The 27,978-nt window shown below is 41.3% G+C and overlaps 1 protein-coding gene across 2 annotated transcripts in view; it reads left to right on the top strand.

The window, feature by feature from the left end:
• Positions 1-27,978, top strand: part of LOC147732746 (ficolin-1-like) — a 574,771-nt gene that overhangs the window by 264,867 nt on the left and 281,926 nt on the right. For both annotated transcript variants that reach the window (XM_086957312.1, XM_086957311.1), the window contains exons 6-7: positions 25,736-25,865; positions 26,478-26,612. In XM_086957312.1, the coding sequence (XP_086813438.1) occupies positions 25,736-25,865; positions 26,478-26,612 (265 nt within the window). The remainder of the gene's footprint in view (positions 1-25,735; positions 25,866-26,477; positions 26,613-27,978) is intronic.

Genomic DNA, 27,978 nt, shown 5'->3' with positions numbered 1-27,978 from the left:
TCCCGTTAGCCTCAGCTCTCACACCTCTGAGCAGCGGTGCCCCACAAACTGCAGCAAAGCTAGCGGCAGGGGGTGGGGAGGGGCCCGCTGTCATGGCCGCGGCATGATGTGGGCTGGTCGCGGCAACCGTAGACAGCAGCCCCCGTCTCTGCCGTGGAGCGGGCGGGGGGGGCTCTCTCTGCCCTCTGATGCTGCCGTGACTCACCGCTGTGGAGCCGGCTGATCTGCTCTTCTGCTATTCACCGCCAGTGCAGCACCCCGCAGGGGGGAGGGGAGGGGCTCACTCAGCCCCCGATGCCGCTGTGACTCCTCTGCCGTGGTGCTAGCCGCACGCAGGAAGATCCGCGGAGGCTCCCGGAGCTTCAGCTGCCCAGCCACAGACACGGATTCAGTGGCAGGTTTCCGGGCTCCGCAGGCGTCAGTCACTGATCAAGAGTGCCGGCTCAGCAGGCTCCAACCTCCTTCAATCGGGTCAGTGGGCAATCCGGGCGATCGGTTGCATGTGGTACCGCTCAGTCTCGGTCTCGGCGGCGCGATGTGGATGCATAAAGGCGAGCGTCCAGTGGCGGCTCAGCAGGCTCCCGCAGCTTCGGGCTCCAACCTCCGTGAATCAGGTCAGCGGGCCGCCCGGGCAATCCAGTTACTTGTTGTTCCAGTTACTTTTACTCCAGTTACTTTTTCTGCTTTCTTTCCGACGAGCTGGTGGGTGCTAACAGGGATAAAGCCCGGTATGGGATCCCCAGCACTGGGAGCTCCCCACGGGAGCTCCTACCAGGCGGCCATCTTGTGGCATATCATAAATCATCTGCCATCACTCTACCATAGACAGAGCAATCAGAAGCCTGGCCACAAATATATATATATTCAGCAGCTTAAGGGCAGCTTAAGGGCCATTAAAAATCACTTGCTGTCACTCTACCATATCCCAAAACGGAAAATAAGAAAGTTCCGGCCCAACTAGCACAGCAAGCCTCACCACCAATTCAACTAAAGACATAATCATTTACAAAATTATTTCCGGGCCTACACAGCTCATCAATTAGTTTGCGCAGGTCCAATGTCTAGCCCAGCTTGGGATGAGCCCCAGGAGACATTAATATAGAGCCCCCTGATGGCTCGAAGGCAATAGCCACACCTGGTCCAAGTTTCAAGCAGAACTGCAGGAAAGACACAACCAACAAGAAGCCACTGATCAATGACTTCTTCATTAAAAGAATGCCACCATACCATCCCCCGAATGTATCCCCAGCACAAATCCGTGGGGCTACAAGAGATGCACTAAACAAGATGCTTGAGATTGACACATCACCCATGCTCAGTCAAAATAGCCCCTCAAAGTAATCCAACCTGAAGGTTCAAAGAGAGGCCACTTCCATAGTTGAAATTTCCTTTCAAAGCCCATCAGAGAGTATCCTCGCCAAACTTAACTTTACATCAAATTTAGAAGGCAGCACATCTGGTGCTAGTATTAAAGCATTACAGGTTAAAGCCTTACAGCATCAAGACCAATCTAACTCCTTAATGCACGTGAAGCCGTCACTCACAACCACTGCTCAAATCCATAATGACTTATTATTGGAAAGCAGGCACTAGCATGCTGGAGGCCACCCTAATAGAGCCAACAGGCATCGTGAGGGAACTAATATTAAGAGCCCGCAAACAAAGCATCTTTCGATCAGAGTCAATATGACCTTTAAATAAAACAGTTTAAAACAGGATAGTGACAGTTAACTCAGTTGTGCCCCCACTCCTAGAATCCCCTTAAATGAAGAAGCAACTGCATTCCAAACATGTACCAATATACATCGCAGTGGAACCGGTAGTGTACCCAGTACTACCAAACTGGTACTAACAGCACAATGCAGTTCAGAGGGTAATCATGACAGATTAAACCTCTCTAACCTATTTGGTCTATTTAAAGTTATCCCAGAGGACAATTTGAGTATAGAATTCAAAACGCTGTTGGAGTGCACTAAGAGAAGAGAGTCTACAATAATCCCAATAGAAATCACTCCCACTGGTGTAAAAAATCCTGAGCAATAAAACCAACTTTGAAGACTGGGGTTTAGGGATTTTCAGACTTACGACTCCCAAATATCCGTTTCCTCTGGAACTCCAAAAAGAGCTACCAAACTCACACACAACCACTTACAATATTTTAAGGGATGCAGGGCACTCCCAATCTAACCCAACTCAGGCCAAACCTAGTATATCACTACAGTACATAAACATATGGGGCCCAATTAGAAAAGTCACCATGGAACACGCAGAGGGAAACAGCAAATTGGACTGGAGCTAGCTCCTATTCTATCTAGCAACGCACAAAATTGCTCCTAGGATTAGCAAACACCCCGCTGACTGTAATACTGAACTAAAGATACTTTCATGGAACATAGCTGGATTGTCTAGAATATTCAAATCACCCATCAAAAGACCTTTGGTTGCAACTTATAACTTACTCTGTCTATAGGAAACCTGGGGCTAGAAGTAGGTATCCAAATACCGGTCGGTAACGGCCGAAAATACTGATTTTCGGCCGTTAACGACCGGTATTTGGATACTGAGATGTAGGGCATCTCAAAATACAGATTCGGTAATTTTACCGAATCGGTAATTTTACCGAATCGGTAAAATTACCGATTTGGTAAAATTACCGAATCTGTATTTTGACATTTAGGTAGCACTGTAAACAGTGCTACAGGGCTTTAAGGATTCGTTATTTACCACCAACTATTAGTTGGTGGTAAAGAAGGAATTCCTTTGTAAATGCATAAATGTGCATTGACACCTGTGCCATGTGGCACACATACATGCCCTTAGGGCATGTATGTATGCTACATGGCACACAAGCACTAACTTGACTTTTTCGGTATTTATCGAATCGGTAATTACCGATTTGGTAATTGACATTCATTCCTATGGGCCTCCAGGCCCATAGGAATCAATGGCAAATACTGAATCGGTAAATACCGAATCTTACTGATTCGGTATTTTTTACCAAATTTCTATCTACATAGGAGTTACCGATTCTAAAATACTGAATCGGTTAAAATTCGTTATTTTAGAATCAATAATTTCCTATTGCCTACATCTAGCCCCTGGTCATTAAGTCCAACAATTATACCAGACTTCCATGAAATCCATCCTCCAGCAAACAAAAAGTAACATATTTGGAAGCCCATCCTGTGGCCTCTCAATATACCTTAACATCAGTTTAGAGTTAAAAGTAAAATAACTCCCAGCCGAGAATGACCTAATACAAGCCAACACATTAGAAGGCACACAAATTACAGATCACAAGACAAGACTCTTATCAACCTACATTTTAACAGCTTTGGTTCAGAACGGGCAACAAAGTTGACATATCTATGCAGCTCACTAGATGGTGCTCTCTGTCACCATGCTAACCTCAAGATAATAATCTGTAGTTACTTTAACTTCCATCACCTTGGGGCTCCAATGCCCAAACACACTCTAGTGAGTATGCTGCTAAACCAGTTACAGAGCCTGTTCAATTGATACATTCTGAAATATATCCAACATACACTAGAACATAGTACAGCAAATTTACAATTTCCCAAAACTTTTAGAGGAGTAAGCACACTGGACTATGCGTTCACCATGGGCAATGTCATGGAGCAGTTGAAGAGTTTCAAAATTCCCTTACTTCAAGAAAGCGACCATCTCCCACTCTGCTTGGAGCAACAATATAAGACAGTGAAGCAGGACCACCAAAAGATAATTGGCACCTAAAAAGGAGACGAAAAAACATGATTATTTAACCATATCAAATTGGGCTCAGCCCCCTTGGAAAAATTAAAAACCTGAAAATCCACCAGTGGCTTAACGTTAAAGACGCAAAATGAAAGATTCTACTAGAACACTGGGACACCATCATTAACAATACCCATTTTAAAATAGACCCGACAAATCTGCTTCACAGGTGCAAGGCAAGACACCTTAATCAAAAGTATTCTGCAATAGTAAGCAAGCAGAAGATTAACAAGATGCATAATTATCACCTTAAAATGGACTTGCATCAAAAATGGAAGGAACAACTAAAATCACACAAGCGGCTAGTTTGGTCCAATATGCAAGAAAAAGGGTGACAGAATGGCTACACGTATACTTTCCTCTAGGCAAACACTGCCATGCCGAATTGTGGACCTACATCAAAAATAAAATATTCAAAGACAGCTCACGTACCAACGCAATAGAAGATATGCAGTGGACACAGCACATAAACAAATTGTATGTAGCTAAAATTCTTAGTGCTCCACTTTACTGCCATCTTCGTATGGACCCTGAGGTTTATAGCAATGTTTTACAGCAAAACTAACCTCTAACAACTTGACAAAAATCTGAACTGGGGAGCTCCAGGCCTAAATGGGATCCAAGCCCAACTTTTTAAGAATGACATAGATAAATGGACTTCTATGCATCTCCCATTATACCACATGTTTAGTTACTGGGCACATTCCCGAAAGTTGGAGAGGATCTATATTACACCCAATATTTAAGAAGGGTGACAGAATGAATCCAGGAAACTACCTCCTTATCGCTATTCTTGATATCAAAGCCAAGGGTTATGTCTCACTCCTTCTGAAAGATCTGAAGATCTGGGCGGAAGAAAACAAACTGATCCCGTTTTGTCATACTGGCTTAGGGCAAACTCATTAACTACTGACACAATTGTGGACATATCCTTTTTAATTCAAAAAATCCTAAACTACAATTTTCATCCTTTATTCACATGTTTTAATGATTATTCATCTGCTTTTGATTTAGTGGACAAGAACAAATTGTGGCAGAAACTATAGAATTGGGACATTCCAAATATTCAGCTGTAGGCAGTAATGTCATTATACACCTCGACTGGGGTGATGATTAGGATTTATGAAACATACACAACAGGGAAAACACCGACAGACAGAGGATTAAAGGAAGGATGTGTTCTGACACCTCTTGTTTTGGCCTTAAAACAAGCGAATTTGATTCCAGCAAAAATCTGGACATCTAAGATCACATTACTACAATATGCCATGACAAGGTTTACTAGACCATTCGCAAATGGGGTTACAAAAAAAAACCCTGTACGCTCTTCATAACTATAATGAAGCAAATATAAATATTGTCAACGAGGCAAAGACAAAAATTGAACGAACAAACAAGAAAGCAAACACTGTTTCGAGTCTGCACTCTTTAAAAGTCCAAAGGATAACCACCTACAACTATCTGGGCGTTTGTTTGTCAGCAAATGGAGGAACTAAAACTCATTTGGGCCACATTAAAACCAAGTCTGCACTGATCACCATGAGAATAGGTCAATTCAATACAATTTTAGAGAGCCCATCAATATCACCAATTCGATGGGTTCTCCAGGCCTCCCTTTTACCAGCGCTCAGCTAAGGCCACGAAGCCTTTCCTGACAAAACACTTGACAAGTTTCAACTCCAAGCATATAAGGGAATTTTTAGACTCCCAAACCACACAAGAGTTTACATGATCACATTAAAATCGGGTTTGAAGGTGCAAATGTGGTCTAACATTGGTGCTTCCTTAAAATATTACTCTGGGATTGTTAAAGTGCCACAGATCACCTTGAACTCAACCCTACATCAGATTTTCACCCTAAAGATGAACCCTTGGTCGAATTAATTAAACAAATCAGTAGACACAGTCCCAAAAGTTTTTGTCAGTGCTAAACAACAAACTGTTTTCACATTCAGCCTTTAATTCTTTTTAAAAAGGCAGATAAAAATGCAGTCAATGCTGTCTGATTTGCCAAAATGAAAGTGAAAGAGCTCTCTGGTATTTAATGCAGTGGTCACATGATACGACTCCCACGAACATCCTTATCTGAGACCACAGCTATACCTCTGGTGCTCGATTGGAAAGACATGCTTAAAACAAATCATGGCTGCAAGGTTGATGCACCTACAGACTAAAGAGATGAACCCAAAATGGTATTCCCTTTCCATGATAGTCAAGTCATGAGACTGCAGATATCAAAAGGAAATGTTTAACCACCTTTTGTGCTGCTGTCCTGCACCCTTGCATGCCCACTGCACCTTGCTAAAACCTTTGTTCCTCACACACGGGACACAGACCTGCAAAGAGGTTACAAAATTGGTTTTTAACATAGTGGAGCCATGTGACCTGAAAAAAATTGCCAAATACATGAGGCTGTTACAAGTATTATTTGAATATACTAACAAGACTGATCTCCGTTCTAACTAAGATCACTGAAAACAACTGATTTTGATAATTTTGTATTATTGGCTTTTAATATCGTTCAAGATAGATCTTTTAAATGCTTTTTAATAGCCGCTCTCCCAGCACATGATTAGATAACAATCTGCTTTATGGCTTTTAGATCGAATGCACTTGAAGCATTGTTTCGCACACTTAAACTATCTTGCACTGGATTGAGTGGATATCTATCCTCAGGTATTATTTATGACTCCCAACTTTCCTTGAGAATTATTTTAAACTGATTTTATCCACACTTGCAACTATCACAACATGCATTAAATGTACAGTTTGCAGAGCCATGCCACTTCTCCACACCAATGATCTGATTTTAGCCTCGACAAAGTCCACAAACTTGCAATTTTTATGGCACCTATTTAAATGTGGCTTAGCATGTGCTACGTCCTTGAGCCTGTTTATGCCAGTGATAGCAACTTTGACAGTCTTCACACTTGATAAAACCAGATTTATATTTAAGCTTTTGTACACACATTGTAATGATTTGAATTAATCATGCAATAAAAAAATATTGACTGACTGGATGCATGGATGTGTATTGGGCAAATGGATGGATGGGCGAAAGGATGGCTGAAAGAAAGGGTGGATATTGAATGGATGGATAATGGATTGGACATCTTTAATGAAAAACTGGATGAGAGAAAGTAAAGCTTAAATCGTGATGGCTATGGGTGAATATGGAAGAATGAAAATATGAATGAATACTTACTTGGATGAATAAACAAAGGAAGTCTTCTGAAAAAGGTGCATGCTGCTCGCTTCTTTTTTTTCTTTGTTTTATGGTTATCAAAGCTATGGTTCAAAATGGAGGATATGAACATTTTTGTTTTAATCCCTTGACTCAGTGTATTTATTAAGTGAGGCAGATATGTATCCCACCCATCATCATTCATCACCCCCTCCCTGCCCATGGCATTTCGCCACCCATGACTGAAGTGCAGTATGTTTCAATTCGTGACTGCAGCGGTTGCTGTGCAATGTGTGTCTGCTTCAGTTAATGCAGCATTTACACATTTTTCAATGCATTGCAAACTGAACACACAAGGTATGTTTCCCTTCGCCCATTCAGTTGCCTCTTAGTGCTTCATTCCTTTATTCTTTCCTAATTTCTTTGATCCTAGTCTACCAAAATATATAAAAATATGGGATAATCTGTGACGAACATGCGAAATACAATCTATATAGCCCATTCTTTCCCTGTAGTGTGTTGCATCATTTTCCCCCCTGTCTACTTAGGGCAGACATGATATAATATCTGTTTTTTATATGTGACATATGTGACATAGTATCTTATTTATTATTCAACAGCCTCTTTGGAGTCAGGTTAGAAAGTGAAAGGCATTTGGAGAAGAACAGGGCCATTGGAATTAAAGATAGATCATTGTCAACTACAGCTGCTCCAGCTGCAGATAATAAAAAAGTACCTGATGCACTGGCCGGCATGCCTCCATTAATTTAGCACAACAAATTGTACTCCATAGTGCATAATGCCTTACTCAATAATGAGAGGTAATTTATTTGTATTTTTCCACTCAAAGTGCCTGCTCAGTCACTAGAAAAGCCTTCAAAAGAAATCACAGTTTTTGGGTGTTATTCTGCCTTGATTCTTTTCTGCCAGACAGTCAGTGCTTTTTATGTGAGGCAGATGTGGATAAAAATAAAATTGGCCTTATGACTCACCTAACCATTTTCACATCAAATTCCAATGGCCCTAGGAGATCAGCAATATTCAGCTACTGTGTCACCCACTGCTTGAGTTTAAACAAGTGTTTGCCTAGAGCATTGTTTACAATGTGTCTTTTTTCTTTTTGTTATTCTCGATATAGCTACTCCTGCTGGTTTACCAGCACCACTCACCAGGCAGGGGACAGCAGCCCAGTGGCGGCTGCAGAAACTAGAGACCATCCAGTCCGAAAACTTGTGGCTTGTGGCCCTTGAGGATAAAGAGGCGGTAGTAGCTGCCTCTGACTCAGGCCCCAGTTCAGCAAGCCAGCCCCAGCCTCCAGCTTCCCAGCTCTTACATTGTTGGCACACCCGCAAGCTGTCGGGGGCCCTTACTGCCACTGCTGCAACCCCTCCCGCTTGGAAAGGCAATTCCAGCGTTGCCCCCTGCAGCGGCTCGACCACATTGACAGCCAACTAGGGAGTAAAGAACAGAGCCTGGATCAGCCGAGTCCAGACCCAAATGGGCAATGCCCTCTTTTGTTTTGTGGGAGGGACATGGTGTAGGTGGAGAGTTGGGACTGAGTTTTTTCTTGGACTTCTTCTTGAACATTGGTTGGGGATATGTCAATTTGTTTGAGGAGAGGTGTGAGGTTATTGTTGACAGAGAAGGAGGTTTTTTTTTGTAAAAATGTAAAGGAAAAAATTATGTTACCACACTTTATGCCTGAAGTAGTTTATTTGTGTTTTACCTTTACTTTACACTGCTGCGTTTTTGTGCAGCCTGTTTTCTTATTCTGTTTATAAAAGTGTATACTGGTTAGCTATAGTTAGTTATAAGCACTTGTCTTATTACCCTCTGCAACTATCTTGCAGCCATGACCTATATTGCCTACAACAACCTTGATAAATGGTTACTTATCTTCAGTAGAAGTTAGTTGCTTACATATTAACTTAACTAGTTCACTTCACTCCATAGTTCTGTTACCTGAATATAGATGAAGCAATACCAAGAAAGGCATCACAAGTTCACAAGCGAGGTCCTACTCCCACCCAGGTGAGCTCCAACTGTTTAATTGTAAGGAGTATCCATCGCAGGCAACTAATTTGAGATTAAACACTGATTTAGTGGGTTATATGTTATATCATAGCTTTACAAATAATTTAGACCAGACTTCTACATGACACCACAAAGAATACCTAATAGAGGTGATATAAAAAATTAGCAATAGTGACTTCTTCTGATGAATGGGGAGCTAGCATTTAATTAAAACTAAAGTTATGAAATCATTGTGTCATAAAAAGTGGACTCAAAGTCTGGAGTGGGCAAGGTTAGTCATTTATGAAACACAAGGCCTGAATGATGATGCTGACGAATGATGTTCTTCTACATCTAAAATATGGAACACTTTAATGTGTGTGTGGGTAAATGAGGCCATTGTGGGCTATTGTTTATGTAAAATAAGATCATACAGTGAGTTGGTGTCGCTTTCACCACAACTGCCCAACCAAGTCTGTGATCCATTTATGGCGTAAATTAAGTCACAACGCAATACATCACACAGCATGGGGGAAGAGGCTTAGGGATTTGATGAATGGATTGGAAGGGGGATTTGGGAAAGGTGTGACAAAGACAAACACTACACAAGGACAATATTCATCTGGGAGAGGAGCAGCACATCATCATCATCAATCTATTGTAGAAGGAAACAAAGGAATTAGTATGACACAGTACAGTTGAATGCATTGCACACAGCCCTTCTGCCCCAGAAGCGAAAGTTATCAGATATCTAGATATTCTGTCTTCTAGGTTTGAAAAATCAAATTATGGAGAAGTGAACCCACCCATTTAAAAAAATATGGTTGTTAAAAGAAAATTGATACTGTATTGCCAACTTGGGTGGTGCATCTATGTTCTCCTTGGTAATCGCCGTCACTCTTGGCTGTCTATCTAGACCGGTCCGGTCAGTAAGCAGGAGTGTTGAGCTCCGCTTTCGCCTTTTGTTCATGCAGAAGACAAGAAGGCCTGCGGATTGTAAAGCAGAAACTATATTGTAGAGTCAAGGAGAAAGACATAAGGAAGGTAAGCTTAATGGGGAATATACAAAGAAGACTCAGAGGTAGAGCAAAAAGCAAGAGGGCTCGGAGTTTCACTTTTGCCACCAGTACAACATAAACACTCAGCAGCATTTCCAAATCAACACACTTCTCTCCATTCCACATAGCTGAGTGCAAGGCCTCAGAGTTATGGTTTTCTTTTGAAGTTGATAACTTCTTCCTTCTAGCTGTTGATGAGATAGCCCCGGTCTTAGTCCTTACATCCTCTTCCTGACTCTCTGTAACTCCATCCAGTCCCGATCCGAGTAAGATAGACGTTTAGTGCACTGTTGTTGAAGAACAAGTAGAGAAACAGAATTTCAGTATTTTCTTTAGGTTTGTGTTTGGTAACTGAAGTGACTGGTCTGGTCTCTGAAGAACCAGAAAAAAGGAGTGGACCCTGCAAGTAATTCTCGCTAAGTGTGAAAAGGTTAATCACCTTCAGGAAAATGATCACCCATCAGGCCCCAAACATTGCAAATCATAAAATCATGTTTAAAAATTAGTTGAACACCCTCCCTCACTGTCTGCCACTACATGATTCATCAATCATCGCTCACAATCACTCAATATTATATATCATTCATTGGTGCAATAGCTACCTGTTCCAGTCCAACCAGAGTGGTAGGTACACAATTGTATCTCACCTGTGATGCAAGCAACACATTGGAATTTGGCAGTCCTGTAAATCATTGATCTTCAGGGGCAGCCCTTCTAGAAGGAGAGTGGACCGTACAGGTACATTTTTTACTTAGTAAGTTTGTAATGGCCAATCACCTTCTGAAAAAATGATCACCCATCAGATATCAAATATTGCAATTCATCAAAATCAAGTTTACTATTAAGTGAAAACCCTTCATCAATGCCTGCCACCCAATAAATCATCAATCATCAATCATCACTCACTCATTGTTGCAATAGTTGTAGTTACTTCTTCAAATCCAAACCGGGGTAAGTTAGGTAGTAGGTACACAATTGTATCTTTGACACAGGCAATACATCAGAATTTGGTATTGGCACTCTTGTAAATCAACACTTTCCTGGGACAGCCCTGGTAAGTGATGCAAAAAAGGATAGGCATTTGATTAAGGCAGACATTGTCTCCAAAGTCATGAAGGCATTGTAAAGGCTTCTTCACTGCACACTGATCTAACTGTTATTCTGCCATCTATGTGACTAAAAAAGGTGGGGCAGTATAAATCTGGCACAAAAATAATATGCCACTAGCTGCTTATTTTCTTTTTAGTTTTTTGCAAAGAAAGACATTCAACAAAAAATAATTAAAAAGCTCTCTGTTGACAATGGCATACTCAGTCCAGGAAGTAGAGTTGGTCCTCAAACTCAAGTAGTTCACCTAGAAGTTGGTCAGCTAACACAAATGATTCTGACCAATCATCCTCCTCCTCTTGCACTGTTTCTGGGATGGTGTATTTGTGTGGAATGAAATGTGGTTCATTTTGATCATGGCCAATCTCTCCATGTTTGGAGGAGAAAGACTGGTCCTTCTCACTGTAAGAACTGCACCAGCTGCAGGGAAAACATGCTCAGCAGATGCACTGGCCATAGGACAAGCCAGATGAGTTATTGTCAGCCTGCTGAGTTGTGGCCATTAACAGAGCTTCCCATACCAATACATCAATGAGCTTTGATCCATATAGACGTCTTTTGTATCATCCAGAGACATCATATGAATGGTCATTGGTGCTGCCACTTGTTCAACCTCTTTTGCCATCACCTCTGCACTGAACTTAAACCCTGCCATTTGATACCAATCCAATGCAGAGGTTAGGTCCGATACTTCTGTTGCTATTGTTGCCGGTATTCTGGCTGATGGTGTTGGCTGCTGTGAGACAAGACTGCCCTCTCTGGAAGTTGAAGGAGGCACCCCTGAACTGCAGAGTGGGACTCTAAGTTACAGCCGTTATTCTTCCAGGTCTCTGGCATGCTCTACAATCCACCTCTTGTATTTTGAAACATCCCATTCAGAAAAAGGAATGAAAGTGGGAAGAAGTTTTTTGTATCATGGGTCAAGTAGTGTGGCACAGTTGGACGCTGTGGAAAAGATGATGTCATGTTGCAGCCTTGTTTAACAAGCCAAGAAAAGGATTACGTTCTCAACCCAGGCATGTGTTTTTGTGTTTTCATTCAGAGCTGCGAGTGCAAAACCTTCAGCCATCGTATTGTCCTCCTTGCTAACTTCCAGTGTGAAAACCTGAAAAAGGAGTAGAATCTGTGTAAGGCATTTAACCAAGCCTTTTTTATTATCTGAATCCATGGTCATAGCTTTCCCAAGTGCATTCCCTCTTTGAATGACATAGTCATTAATCTGTTTGTACCGCTCAAACAGACATTGCAACATGCAATACATTGAGTTTCAACGTGTCGGCACACAAAATGATCCACAACTGCTTCTAGGCTTTAAAAGAATGGCTGAAATGAGTACAGATTCTTCTGCAGGTGGTCAGTTTGTTGCTGACTATGTGTTCTTTTTTTAGAAAGTCTTGCACCGCCAGGTTGAAGCAATTGCCCAAACACGGGACCCTGAAATAGTCAACATCTGCCATGGCCTTGACTATGTTACTGCCATTGTCTGTTACAACAAGGCCAATTCTGAGACCTCTGTGTTGCAACCATTCAGACATCTTGTTGTTAAATTTGTTTATGAAGTTTGTTTAAGAAGTTTGCAGCTGTATGTGATTTCTCCATGGCGAGCATGGCTACTGTTGCATACCACTGAACGCTCTTAAAACTTACATTTTCATTGTGAAGACCTGTAGATCGCTTTTGCTTTATCCCTGTAATAGAGATCCAATGTGCAGTGATGCACATGTAATCAGTTACCTGACAACTAGTCTACATGTCTGTCGTCAGGTGGACAGTGTGAACAAAACTTTGCTGCAAACCAATTGCAGCACATCGTGGCGCAGCACCGTAAAAGCAATTTTGCCAAACTAGGTCTGACTTGGAACCTTCCATTTTGGGCAGATGGTTGCCACAAAATCTAGGAATCCCACTCCATCCACGATAGAAAAAGAGAGGAGGTCCAGCGCTAACATTTTTGCCATCTTCCCATTGTGCAAACGTGCTATTGGGTGGTTGCGTTCATAAGGCCCCTCCTGCCTAAACATGCCCGTAATAGTAGCCTGTATCATCTTCTTTTCTAGAGCCACTGATGCAGGCTACTTTTGAGAAGTAGGTGTTGATAGACTCAGTGTGTGTCATGGTGGGGTAGTCACTTAATGCTGTGATGTCTCCATCTGACTCTGCGTCTTCTTGTGTCATTGTGAAGTAGCTGAGGCGGGTGAGTCTGTTGGCACACTGTTGGAGACAGGGCTGCTTCGGGTGAGGATGTCACCCTCTTCTTCCTCATCATCACCTCCCACTATGACTGGACTTGTAGCTGATGTTCCCCAGCTCTCCTCACCTTCCCCACCATGACCCCGTTCATCAATTTTTTTAAAGGTACACCTCACATAGATTGCATGATGTTTTTTCAGATGGGTGGTTTGGCCTCCAGTACCATAATGTGAATCAGGCTTACCTTGATGAAGTTTCGTGTGGCAAATGGTGCATACTGCAACGTGGTCCTCCTGTGTGCTAACTGTAAAATGTTCTCAAACTGGGGAGAAGTACTTTTTTCCTGGGTCAATGCCTAAAGAAGAGATGGAGGTAGGTGGGCGTGTTGTCGATTGCCTCTCTGTGGTGCATATTTCTACTGATGTAGGGGTTGGTGCAGATCTCAGCTGGGGCTTTGGAAATATGGGATCCGGCGGTGCTACTTGTGCCACATCCCTTGGAGCAGGTTAAATAGTAATGTCAGACTCCTCTGTGCCACCTTCCACAATATCATCCTCCTCATCATACCCTTCCATAATTCTAAGGCTTTCAGGAACGTTTATTTTCCTTTGCTTCTCCTGGCATCTCTCAGACTCTGCCGGGGTCTACTCCATGCATCTAGAATCATCATCAAAAGTGGTGCTTGGAGAAGATGGAAGCCTTCCTTTTCCTTGCTGGACATCTGGACGCCAGAGATTCTCAAAGAGATAGTTTTTGCTCCACAGGAAGCACAACCTCCTGTTCTGCTTCAATATCAGGAAGATGTACTATTGCTGACTGAGGCTGCTGTCAACTTTTTCCAGAAATTACTGGGTACTACTTTGTGAAAGGGACACATCCGATTCAGCCTCATTGGTCATCGGCGGCGCCATGATTGCAGTGACTGTCTCACTGACAGACATGATCTTGGCTTAGGTGGGGAGGTGCTGTTGATACAGGAGTGCTACTCCAAGGTGCCTCTCCAGAGGCCGGTCTGGCATGCACACTTCCGAAAAAGGTTGTGATCTGCACGCCACTGGTGGAAAACTGCTTCTTCTCACTGACCAATTTCTTGGAAGAAACTTTCTGTGGGGCCATGTTAAAGCTGTAAGTTTGCAGTGGCACTAAGCTGCACAACTTGAAAAGAATAGAGGGTTGACGTCACTGTACAAGCCTTCTGTTTGGCAGTACTGCTAGAGATGTCTCTTCTTCTCTTGTGCACCAAAAAGCAAAAATGCTTTTTGTAAAACATGGCACTGTTGCAGTTTGAATTAGTACAGACTAAGGCAATATTAGTGTGGTTAGCTACTTAGGTAATAATAAATTAGCCACTTTCAATTCAAACCACACAATTGTACCATTCAATTTAAATTCAAAACAGGATAGCATAACATTCAGATAGAGCTCTTTCCATTATGTCCATATCTATTCTAAAGGAGACACCTGTGGTACTCAGTGAACTGCATGGGTAAATGGAATAATAATCTTTTTTGAAGGTTAGTGTGCAGGCAATGGGGTTCATGGGGAAATGGAATAATTACAAAAAAATAATGATACTGATGTATCTGCAGTGCACCACAGCCAGGGTGTCCAGGAGGAAATGGAATTATACCTAAAAACAAATGAATGCTGTTGCACGGCTGTGCACCTATGGTGGATGGATGGATGAATGGATGCATGGATGGACCAAAGTAAAATACAAAACAATGTAAATAAATCAATCAACTTTTTTCAATTTAAACTTTTTAAAACATGTAAAAAAATATACATAAAAAAGTAATTTTTATTTTTTTAAATTACAAAATTAAGATAAAGAAAATCAATAATTGCTGATGTTTGTATGGGAGGATAAGAAGAAACCTATTGTGAGGCAAGTAGGTACAAAATAAAAAAATGCATGTAACATATAAGCACTGTTCATCGAAATCATATTCTTAATATACATATATTACTATGATCTTCAAGCATATTATTAAACTGATATCACATTCATCCATGCAAGCCTATGGCTTTATTGTATATTTTTTAGGCATCTAAACAGCCACAAATTCCATGTCCAAAGTGTCAATAGGGCCCAGGAAGTGTCCACAGAGATCACATGGAAACAGGCCTGTAAAGCAAGATTCAAGTCACAAAGGGAGTCATACCCAACCCGTTCAGCAGGTGCCAAAGGTGATAGAGCCAGGAGTGCAGCGTTAGACAAGTGCCCAGATGCCAGAAAACCTGAAGTTAAAGGAGCAGCAGGCATTGGCAAAGGCATCTCATAATAGGCATATAGTAGCAAAGGAAGCAGCCTCACTTGCCAACACAGCCAATGTAACTGCAAAGGAGGCAAATGCAGATCCATATCTAGAGACTGCAACAATTGCGTAGCAAGAAATAAGTAAAGCTCACAGTTCAATGAGCAATATAGACAGCAAAACAAAGGCTGCACTCTCTGAAACCTTATGTCCTGGAATGCAAGAGACCAATTCTCGTTCAGTTCCAGTAACAGTAACTCTCCAAAATACTGTATCATGCATTCATGACACAGAAGGACGTGTGCTACTTCCATTTTCATTTGGCCACATTGTAGGAAATCCATTGGGGAGCAACCAAAATAGAGCCAAAATAGCAACAAGGAGCAACAGCACAATTGGAGTGCCTCCATAAATGCTTGAAAACAAGGAGCATGAAAGGGACAGAATAACCTCAATTATAGTCTGAAACATGGAAACCAGTCCGGTCCCACTCACTTAAAAAAGGTGGGTCACTCTAACTGTATCAAAAGCATCTAAAATATGATGTGAGAGTCACATCAGTTTGAAACAACAAGGCTTTGAGTCTGCTCAACAGATCAAAGCTTATTTGAGTTACTGGGACCTTGGGCCACAAAGTAACTTTTCTGATAATATATGTGGAAGGATACAGAACATGCATAACGCATGTGACTAACCTGGAAACAGTGACTACATCTGGTTTCATCCTGCAACAACCTTGATCATTTGAAATTTGATAGATTCTATTAGAAAGCAACAAACATTAATACTGATCAGTTTTGTGGGGATATCCTTCAAATAACATGCAGAGTTCGGTATGGAAGCATTACACAATCCATGAAATGTAATCTTTCTGCATACCAATGAGTAACCTCAGGAAGTTACACAATCACGTAGACTAACAAAGTCCTCTTCGTTCTCGTGCATGCATCCGTACTGGAAAGGGAAAAACCAAGCCTTGTATAAAAAATGTATACCAATCCCTTCATATCTGTCTACTTGAAAATGCCAAAGACATGAAGTGAAATGAAATGTGGTAATTGGATGAGAAATTAAACCATGGATCGACCAAATGGCAGCTGGAGTTTCAATCAACCAAAAACAGGACTTTTTTTTAAACATTCAATATGAAGCACAATGTAGGTGGCTTCTTTTTTAGGCATTATTTTTTGCATTTTTGTCAAGTTGGTGAGCGTGAGCGAGGAAAATCATACGCCAGACCACCTTCCGGTGGGATCTCTCAATACGGGTGGTTGCAGCAGATCACTAGTGCTCCTGTTGAGAAACCTCGGTATACAATATGTATTCTATTTTGCAATCATAAGGAATAAAAATGAAGTACTCCCTATATTAGTGTTTGTATCACTATCACCACACTAAAGTTTATATTATCTCTTTTGTGTTAGTCTCCTATCTCATCATGACCCATGGACACATTGACTGTTGTTACTGAATACTTTTTATTTTTTCTTTTCTTCTTTCTGTCAAATAAACAAGTTTATATATCTCTCATTTTTCATTTTCAAAACACATTTGTATATATACACATTTTTTACATATATACAATAGAATATAAGCCTCTTCTCACTCCGAGGTGTTTTGTGGCGACTTTCTCACTTTCCTAACCGGTCGTCTCTCTGCAGTGTTGATTCGCGACTCCCTCTTTAATTGGGCGACACTAAATTGAATCTGCTTGATCTCAATAGGAATGTCTGTTTAACGATTTGATGTGACATCCTAATTGGAAACGAAGGGCTTATATTCTATTGTATATATGTAAAAAATGTGTATATATACAAATGTGTTTTGAAAATGAAAAATGAGAGATATATAAACTTGTTTATTTGACAGAAAGAAGAAAAGAAAAAATAAAAAGTATTCAGTAACAACAGTCAATGTGTCCATGGGTCATGATGAGATAGGAGACTAACACAAAGAGATAATATAAACTTTAGTGTGGTGATAGTGATACAAACACTAATATAGGGAGTACTTCATTTTTATTCCTTATGATTGCAAAATAGAATACATATTGTATACCGAGGTACCAATTTTTTTATTTGAGTCTATATTACCCAGGTACCGTTTGGTTTAATGGGTTTCCCCTGTCGTACATAGACCTGTTGAGAAACCTGCCGCTCGCTTTAAGGAAGTTGTATACTCGGACAACAGAAAGACGCACAGCCCTCTGGCAATGTGCATGGTGCTGTTCGTGCTGATTTTACAGAGCAGAACAAACTTCCTGTGCTAAAAATCAGCACAAGCAGCGTTATTTACCACACTCTGCTGCTTGATGAACTCCACGGTGCTCTGCAGAGTTTTTTTGGCACTCCGCAAGCTCTACCCAGGCCTAATATGCATAATGATTGCAACAAAACATTTCACCAAAACCCAAGTATAACTCCTCATTTTCAAATACAGTGTATGATTCTAATTCAGTTAACATATTAGTTAAAATCATAACATCCCATTCATCAGAAATGGAACCTGGGGTAAGAATGTCATCCATAACAACTTTAAAAACAAACAACATTTGCAATGTCTTTATAGGACCAAAAATCTCATGGGAAACCTAATCATATGCAATATTATCAAGGACAGGAAAAGCAGTAATGTTCATAAGGGACAAGTCTATTCAGACCTTATGTAATGAGGAATGGGGAATAAGGACCTCAGCTACCAGTCATGGAGAAGCACGATTCGGGACATACTGACCATCAATAGTAGAAAGAAAACCGTAATAAATCCAATCCAAAGGAGCAGAAAAAATAGTGAAAGAAAATTCAACAATAGGACCAAGGAAGAGTCAGGTAAGTAGCTTTCAACCAAGGAAATTGTCTACAGACACCATGCAAGGAGTTATGTGAAAATCATTAATGTTGACAAAAGAACCAGAGGCAGTCTGAAAAAAATTGGGACATCAGCATTGGAAGTAGATATGGCAGATGCCTCTAAAATCGATTTATAACATGTCAGTAGCAGCAGCAGAAAACAGCAAACTCAAGTCGGAAGCACAGTCTGTGTTTCCATCATCAATGGGAAGAATCAATACTTCAGCATCTGAAGACTCTAGCTGGGGAGTAGCAAGATATTGCTTGTAGGGGGATCTCTCACAGGTTAGAGGGAGGTAGCAAGGAACTACCCAGAAACCCTTGTGGCCTACTATCAAGCACTAGCCACATGGTGTAACTTGATCAAATCAATTGAAGCTTGTCGTGTTTTTTTCCAACCAGCCAGAGGTGGCAAAATCCTAGTTTGAGTACCTTGGACAGCAAGGACAGGCACCGGTGCACAATGTGACGGGCCAAACATTTTTTTATCTGCAATCTTCTCTTGGACTAGATCCTCAGCTTTAGGAATCCAGACAGAAACTGCTGGTTGCACAATCAGTTTGTCAGTGACGGATTGTTTAGAACTTAAATTCAATTGTTCATCTCAGAAGTCCAGTGATTCCGACAAGACAGTAAAATGTTCATTGATGTCAAAGCATGTATCCTCTGCCACTGTGCCAGAGGTAGCAAGATCTGGAGCAAACATTAGAACCCCAAAAGAATTTCATATGGAGTTTGTCCATCCAACATTAGTCTAAGTAGAATATTTAAAGCTCTATGAACACCATACAGGTGATGAATCCAACTACAACCTGAACCTAACATCCTAGTTGTTAACAACTTCTTTAAATTACACTTATTCCATTCCACTATTGAATTTCCCTTAGGATGACAGAGGGTGGAATATTGCATAGCAACACCCAGGGAACCCATAGTGTCCCATTATACCTTAGAGGTGAAAGGCGGACCCTGGTCTAAGTAAATCGTAAATTCCAGTAGTTGTAAAGCACAAACTACTCACCCTTACGGGTCTCAAGGCACTGGGGGCCATCATGGAAATTAAGTGAGCTATTGCCCAGAGTCACATGGTGCTGAGCTGATCTGCCGCCGGAGCTGGGGATCAAACTGTGAGCCTTGTGCTCCGAAGTCAGCTGCCCTGGCCCCTGCACCACACCTCTCCACTGCATTGCACTACCACTGCATATGTACCAATAAGGACTTGCAAATCTTTAATAGCAGTTTGAGCATCAGCCGATCGCTGTGGAGCCACTAATAGAAATTGAGAAAAAGAATCAAAAGCCACCGAGATATATGTAAAGGTACCATCCATATGAAGTGGTCCGCAATGATCTAAATTTATATATTGTAAAGTTTTTTATTAAGATGGTGTCTGCAGTGGGCGAGCAATGGTGGAACATTTAGCTTGTTGCCAAATGTCACAACAATTCACAAACTTCCTGGTCTGCTGATAAAGTCTTTGCTTCCAATATTATTTCTATAATAAAGAAACTGTAGCCGCCATATCTGCATGAGAAGATACCAAAACCTCATGAATTGCTATTATAAACTCTAACCTGTGGGGCCTGTTGGGCATCAATTGTTAACCCACTCTGGGTGTGACGGCTAAGGGAACATTAGATAAGAGTTTTTATCTGAATAGTCTTTAGATAAGGTTTTGCCACTAGCCTAAGCAGTGACTGCATCCCTCATGTCACCATCTATCCTTGTATGTGAATGAGTAATCGCAGCCACATATACAGTCTGAACATACCTGCATAGTGTATACCAACACATTGGTGGCTCAATGAATGAGCCCATGATAAATCATCTTTTAGAGGTGACACCTTTACCTAAAGAAGTTTATGCTTTATAGAATTTCCTTTAGAATCTCTGAATTCATTCAAACATCAATAAGGCAAATTATCATTAAAGGCCTAGATGCAGTAATAGGAATCACCCACTATAAGTGTGGGGAATTCAGAACCCGTACAATGGCGTAGGAAGGGGGGGTGCAGTGGGTGCAGGCCGCCCCCAGTGTCAGCACTGAGGGGGTGACAAAATGTCACTAAATGGGGTGACAAAAATATGTGTAACTATCTTTTAAACAGGGTTGGTGGAGGATGACAGGAAGGGGGAGCGGTCATCCGGCGAACACAGGGTTATAGAGCTGCATTCTAAAGTTTGTTTCTTAAGTTATTTTAAAATCAAATAAAAAGTGGTTCCACCAGATTAAATACCAGGGCCACGCCGCTGTGCCAGTCGCAGAGAAAGCTATTTCCTCTGTGGTTGACGCATACCAGACTTCACTAATGTTTGCTATAATGCGACTAATAGGAAAGCATCAGCCATAAATGCTTTGTCATTTCATTGTACTATGTGGCAATTGCCGTAGCAATGATATTGACAAATGAATGTGTGTGATCAGTTTGACTTTTGTCAGCGTGGCATCTTGCGGTGCGAAGGATCGCTTCTGCTCAGCACAGTAACAAGAAAACAAACAAGAGATACGGCTGTCATTCACCATCAATCCCTCCTTAATTTGTTATCACAGAAACACTCCAGCCCTCTTCACAGGCTCATGGGCGCAACTTGGATTTTGCTTCTTTAAAATTCATGATTGAGTTTCAAAATTCAGGACTGCAAGAACACAAACATTAACTTGCTCGAGACGATTTGCACCTGCCTACCCTTCCAGTGGTGTAGCTAAACCTTTGGCCGCCCATGGTGTCATGTAAGTGGGGTAGGCCTCAAAACTCAAATCTTCAGGGGCGGTCCACCCCCCCACCCCCACCTTGCTACATCACTGAATCTGTATTCTGCAAAGCCAGACCCAAAGCATTCAATTCAGCCAGCTAAGCGGTACAGTCACATGATGTTTCTGTATATGTTTTGTATGGCTAAAATGCACCTTCTTTTATGACACCTTTGACTGTAGCACATGCAGCCGAGTACTTGTGGCTAGGCTGAACCATTAATATAGATTATGAAAACCTGCTGATCTAGTGGCAATGTTTCAGGAGAATCGGGTGTTCTTGTTCATACTGGAGATATTCCTGAGTTCTCAATTTAGGTTAAAAAATGAATCAACATCAGTAACTGCTAAAGAAGTGATCCATTAGATCTATCTAGGATGCAAGGCTTTCGCATTTGGGACACCGGCATTGGTGCCGGCCTATAAGGTCAGCACAGGAGACACCGTAATTATACGTTCCCCTTTGTGTCAAAAATCGTTCTTACAAGAACTGCAATCAAAAACAATTCTGTCAATGTAAAAGGAATTTCTGCGTTGTAATATAAATGTGAATTTTAAGCAATCAGCACTGTTACCAGTTCATTACATAAAACATATGTGTAACTATTAGAGCCCACAATTGTGTGGGTTACTAAATCAGTGGAGTTAACACGAGTATGTAAGTGTAAAAATTGAAGTATGTCCACCTGTAAATTTATAAGAATATTAGTGTGTTTAGAAGTCCAATGTTTAGAAAAATCTGAACAAATTAAATTGTACAACGGTCTAACCTGTTGTGTATAATCTGATATGTATGTTCTACCATCATTTTGAAATCCTAAAAGCAAATAGTTTTTTAAGGTATTTGTTGGTTGCAGTAAAGCACATTTACCTAAGAAATGTGGTACCAGATTTTTGCTTTCAATCAATATTTCATACCAAAAGCATATAACACTTAGGGAATTTTAGATTTTGAAAAATTACATTTATAGGTATGATCATCTGATCCCAGAATAATACAATCCACTGTGTCCAAATATATGCTTAAATCATCATCTTTGATGTAAATATCATTAACGGAAGACAAAGCTTCGGAGTTTATTTCTTGTAAAATTGACATAACTCTGGCTGCCAACTGACCTGGACTGTTCTTATACCCTTGTGGGAGCCTACAAAATCATTGTTGATCCACTAGCGCTGAGAATGAGGCCAAAGTTTGGGCTGTGTGACTATTTAAATGGTGATAGTCTAAGACTACACAATACGTATTATCAGGTTTAAACACAAGAAACAATGGATTATTCATAGGAGTACATAGGGCTCAATCAAACCTTGATATTCTAATTGAGATAGAATGTCCCTAACTGCGCATTTAGTTTCATGTTAAATATGATAATATGCCTAAACTGCTGCTGGTCTGACATGATAAGGTGAGTTTTTATCCCAAACTGCTTGGTTACGATATAAAGCTGGGGCTTGCACCGGACCACATTTTGTAGCATATGCTGCTTTCACCTGCTCCAGAGAAAAAAATAGAAAGGGAGGTATATTTACATCCTCCCCTTGTAAAACATTTCTAACAAACTCCACCAGCCAATCAATCTCAACCAAGAGAATGTTGTATTCAGTGGTCAAATTCTACCAGAATGCAGTATTTCACCCTCAATTTTTCTGTCCAAATCATAAATTCTATCTGTAGGACTGAGCTACTGATATGGAGCTTCAACCTGCACATATGCATCAGTCGGTATTACCACCAGAAACTCCTGAAGTATATGGTGAACTATTGTGACCTTTGTTGCGCCATAGAAAAGAGTTCTCACCCATGTCTTGTTCTCAAGAAGAGTTGTGAGCATTTGTGGCATTTTTTTGACATACCTGCCACTTTCTTCTTTTTAAACTGTGCTTTTTGTTGTGGAAGTTCCTCTTCCTTTTTTATAAGGATGCCAAAAGAGCACTGAGTCTGTCTTTGGTTTCACATACTACTCCTGCCTGTAATCACCTTGATCCCCTCTCTCTCTGGCAGCTTGTATGGAGAGTCCTGCTAGGAATGAGAAGGCGTTGAATAAGAATACTGGCACCTATTAGGCTGCCTAACTTTAAACGGTGATGTGAATTATAACAGTTTCCAGGAGCCTCCAATTGCAGAGATCAAGGCTGAGTTTTTGTTCTAGTTTTGCCTTTGATTTTATCCCAGTGCTTTTTAGAAGACTTAGGTGTCTGCTCGGTAGTGTCAGCTTCTGCCTTGCTTTTAATTTGTTGCTTAATAGGCCTGGTTCCCAGACTATCTCGACCTATAGAAGTATAGGTCTCAACTATTATTTTACGTAGCTCAGTTTGATGATCCCCAGTGGGAACCAAAGCGAGCTGTTGGCGTATCACCACAGAAGCCGCCTTCCATTTGATATTGCTTAAAATAATTGAGGACATTTTGCAAAAGTTGCCAATTAGTTTCATCCCTAGATCTAGGGCAGGGGCTGCTCCATGTTCCGTTTCAATACACTTATGGAAAAACAGCAATTGAAGGAGTACCATGAGCAATGGTGTAGAGGGAAGAAAATACAGTTCCCTACATATTACGCTCCTTAACTGAGGAAACCATACCATGTGGAAGACACACTGTGAGAATTCTGACTTTATCTTGATGTCCCGTATGGGGAAACACTACCTGAAGCTGATTTGTTTTTTGTGCTGTCCAAAACGCAATTTCATCACTTTGGTTGGGATCCTACCCATAATGGCAGTAATAGTAATTGGGCTATTTGTAGGCACAGCTAACTCCACCTAATTATCTTGAGAAGCCCTTGCTGGGGCAGTAGTTAAGGTACTAAAGACCGCTGCACCACCGCCACAGATATCTGATCCCTAGTGGTTGGGGCAGTGTAATGGCGGTCTGACTGCCATAATTGTAATAGGGTGGTCAGAAGATCGCCACGGCCGTGCCCCGCGAGTCTGGTAGTCCGTGGACAGCCAAACTCGTAATTAGTTCTGCCTACTCCGCACGGAGCACTGAAAAACTCTGCTAAGTGACACGGAGCAGAGTTTTTTTCTCTCGAGTGGCTCGCCATCTGTAAACTGGCAAGCGCTAGACCTCGCATTGAGAAATCTGCCATTTGTGTTGAGGAAGCTGCAGCTCGAGGTAAATGTCTACTCGTGCGGCACAAAACATAGTGCCGTTCACACTGATTTTACAGTGCGGGACAAACTCCTGGTGCTAAACACCAGTGCAAGCAGCACAAATTAACATACTCCGCCACTGGCGGAACTCCGCAGATTGCAGGGGAGTTTATCCGGCACTTTGCATTGTTCCGCGGAGTAAAACTCCACGAACTCCTCCCAGGCCTACTCGTAATCAGGCCCTCAGTCTAATCATATCCTCAGTAAATCTTGGTTTGACTAGCTCATAGTACCACATCTAAACTCCTAAACCTCCAGTGTTGTAAATGCTTGTCAGTAATCTCGAACATGGCCACTCTGATTGTCAAGGAATTCGTAGAAACTGATGTAACCCTTTTGTTTATCACTTTTACATGCCCAAAGTATTACAAAGAAAAGAGCCAACAATACATTTTGAAATATTTATTTAAGGGCTCTAATCCTTGTAAATAATATGTGAAATGTGAGTTTTAGACAGATGAAAAACATCTTTGTTATAAACATTTCTAGAATGGTGTATTGTTTCTAATATTATTCCTATCTATCAATATTACGTCTACTCTAACAAGAGCATAATGGAAGTAACCTTGTGCCAGACACAGTGGAATGACCTTACCCCATACCTTGGTGTAATGTCTCAGGAAGCCAGTCTCAGTGCACAAAGAATGCACACTGTCTGAATGTGCAAGCCTGCACATATCTCTGCTTGCATTGCTAACTTCCTTCTTAATAAATGTCGATGCCTGCGGGGCTGAATCTCATTCACAGCTCTCTGCAGCATTCATGATTACTCTGGTGAGCAGTGACTCTCATCGACTTCCACACAGATATGGTTTAAATAATTAAACACCAGTCTTATCACGTTCTGCTAGAGATGCAGAATAATAACGTTACTTAGTCTTGGGGGGAGAGTTGTCTCCTATGAGCACATAATAAAGCAAGGACATCAAGTTCAGATATGTGTGGCCCTGAAACTAACAGTGCAGACTATAGAACAACGTCTACTAAAAGTAAATGCATACATAGCGCATTCTTGTGTTAATGAAAAACATGGAAAAACTACCATCTAAAAGAGATGCTAAGTTAAAAAGGAAAACCTAAAATAGAGACCACATAAAAGCTATATAGCAATTTCCTTATTAAATGTTGTCATATTGAGATTTGTACTGGTGTTGAGTCTAGCTACTTGTGAGGCCCAAAGAAAGCATGCAGTTGTGGTGTTCCCTGATTCCTTTGTCTTGAATGTTGGTGGGTTCCAATCTGTGATTATAATGACAGGCGGCATTAGGTGGAGCATTCAAGATCCCCATGCTTTCATGTCCTTCTTATTTCCAATGCAAAGTCGTATTTGTTTATAGTGGGTTCTGCTGTTGGGCATATGACGGCAATAAAGGTTTTTGTTCTCATCTGACTAGGTGTTCCAGAGACGAAGGGATGGGTCTGTGGAGTTCTACCTTGATTGGAACTCTTACAAGAAAGGCTTCGGGAGACAGGAGTCCGAATTCTGGCTTGGCAATGACAATATCCACCAACTCACAAAAGCTGGTAGGATATCTCTTTACAACTCTCTTGGCCGGAACCAGAAGCCAAACAGTGTCTCACACATTCTAACACCATCCTTTACACCTTTTGCAACACAGTGCATCACAGCCATTCCTAATATTTGAAGAATCACATCTTCATCCTCACCTCATGTGAATGTTTTTGTATGAAACTGAAATGTTCCTCAGGATGGGAATTACAGGAAATGGCATTTTCTCCTAACGTGTTGTTTCAAGGGAATGGTCTAATGACAGATTTGTTGGAAGTGTAATTTTATGAAGGTGGAAGTATTTGGAGGGAGAATGTTCTGTTGACATAGGTTTTTTCAGCAGGAATGCTCTGACAATGCGAGTTTGTTTTGATGCTGTGAGTTGTTTGAATAGAAATACTCAGATGTGTGATGTAATGTGCTTTTGCTGTAAGTCATTTACAACGGAATGCTCAGGTGCTTGGTGATCTTGGAAGAGCAATGTTCAAATGAATTATGTTTTAGTAAGGTGAACGTTTTTGTGCTGGAATTTTTGGAGAATGTTCTTGTGACAGTGGCATACAACCCACAAAAAATGTGATTACTTTTAATTATTTATGTAGCAGCTGGTGTTTTTTTTGTTATAGGAAGCATGCGCTTGCGTGTAGATCTGGAGGACTTCAAAGGCATCTCTTCCTTTGCGACGTACGAGACTTTCAAACTCCAAAGTGAAGATGACAATTACCAGCTTCTCTTGGGGACATTTATGGGAGGAACAGCAGGTGAGGACATCCCTCTGGACTGTCAGTTCCTGAGCACAAAGCAGTGAAAGCTACTTTTTGCAAGTAAGATCTCCTTATTGCAGGACACGGCAACATAAAAGAAGAATGTAATATTATTACTATGAGCGGGCTATTTTATTTCAATCCATGGTCTTCCTGCCACTCTGTGCGGGAGGAGAAACTGCTCCTAAAAGTTATTTATGCAATAAGGCGTCTAAATATGGCAGTCGTTTGCTTTCTGTCAAAAATCTATATTAAAAAGAAAAATTAGCCACTATACAAGGGTACTTATAACAGGCATATAAACCGTTTTAGTGTTAATGTACATATAGGAAAATAGGATTTAGATTGCTGCAAACAAATGGTATCACTGGCTTTTGAGAGAAAGTGGATTAGTAGTTATGGTAGATGTTAGTCCACCACAAGTGATAACGGGCACATTTCTTATTAGCCCCAGAAAAGGTTTAAGTAATTTAAACCTAAGCTCAGTTTCTGCTAGCTGTGGTACAGAGCACACAGGCTTAAAGTAAGAAACCGTGCAAAGATTTTAGAAGTAACAAAACTGTTAAAAAGTTAGAAACGCTACACTCTATAAACCCCACTCTAATTTCTATAAATTAAGAATATGTTCATGAACAAAATGACACCACCAAAATGACAAATATCCAATAAGGGGAACCAGGAATGCAAATGTTTATTTTGAAATAAAAATAGTGCCAAAACACAAAGCACCAACCAACTATTCACAATATTCAGGACAAGGGTAACGTTTAAGGCCAACCATAATGGAGTGTGAGTCAGATGTAGAAGTCGGATTTGTTTTGGTCAGAAAATGTTATGTTATGTTATGTTAGTGCTATTTGTATTGCGCACGGCTGCTCCAGCGAAGGAGCGTCCCGGCGCACCGACAAGGTGGAGAACACAACACAACTGGGAACAGAAATAATTATTAAGAAAATGGGGAGTGAAGGATTTAACAAAGCTCAGAAAATAAATGAGTTTTAGCTGCCTTGCGGAAGGAGAGCAGGTCACCAAAGGTCCGGAGTTTCAAAGGGAGAGCGTTCCAGAGTGCGGCTGCCCGCACCTTAAAAGAGCGACCCCCCACCCGACTGAGTTTGAACCGAGGGGCTACCGCTAATTCTTGGTCTAGCGAGCGCAGAGAGCGGCCCAGGATGTAAGGGCGCAAGAGTTGGTGCAGTAAGGGAGGTGATAGGCCCTTCAGAATTTTGAAGGAAAGGCACAAAACTTTAAAGTGGATCCGCTGCCTAACGGGTAACCAATGCAAGGCTCGCAAAGATGGACCGGCCGAGCAAAACCTAGGAAGACCTACGATCGCTCTGGCCGCAGCGTTCTGCACTCTTTGAAG

This window comes from Lissotriton vulgaris, chromosome 2_1, assembly GCF_964263255.1.
Source record: "Lissotriton vulgaris chromosome 2_1, aLisVul1.2, whole genome shotgun sequence".
In the NCBI taxonomy this organism is placed as follows: domain Eukaryota; kingdom Metazoa; phylum Chordata; class Amphibia; order Caudata; family Salamandridae; genus Lissotriton; species Lissotriton vulgaris.
The sequence above is the reverse complement of the archived record's forward strand: the minus strand, read 5'-3'. Positions and strand labels throughout refer to the sequence as shown.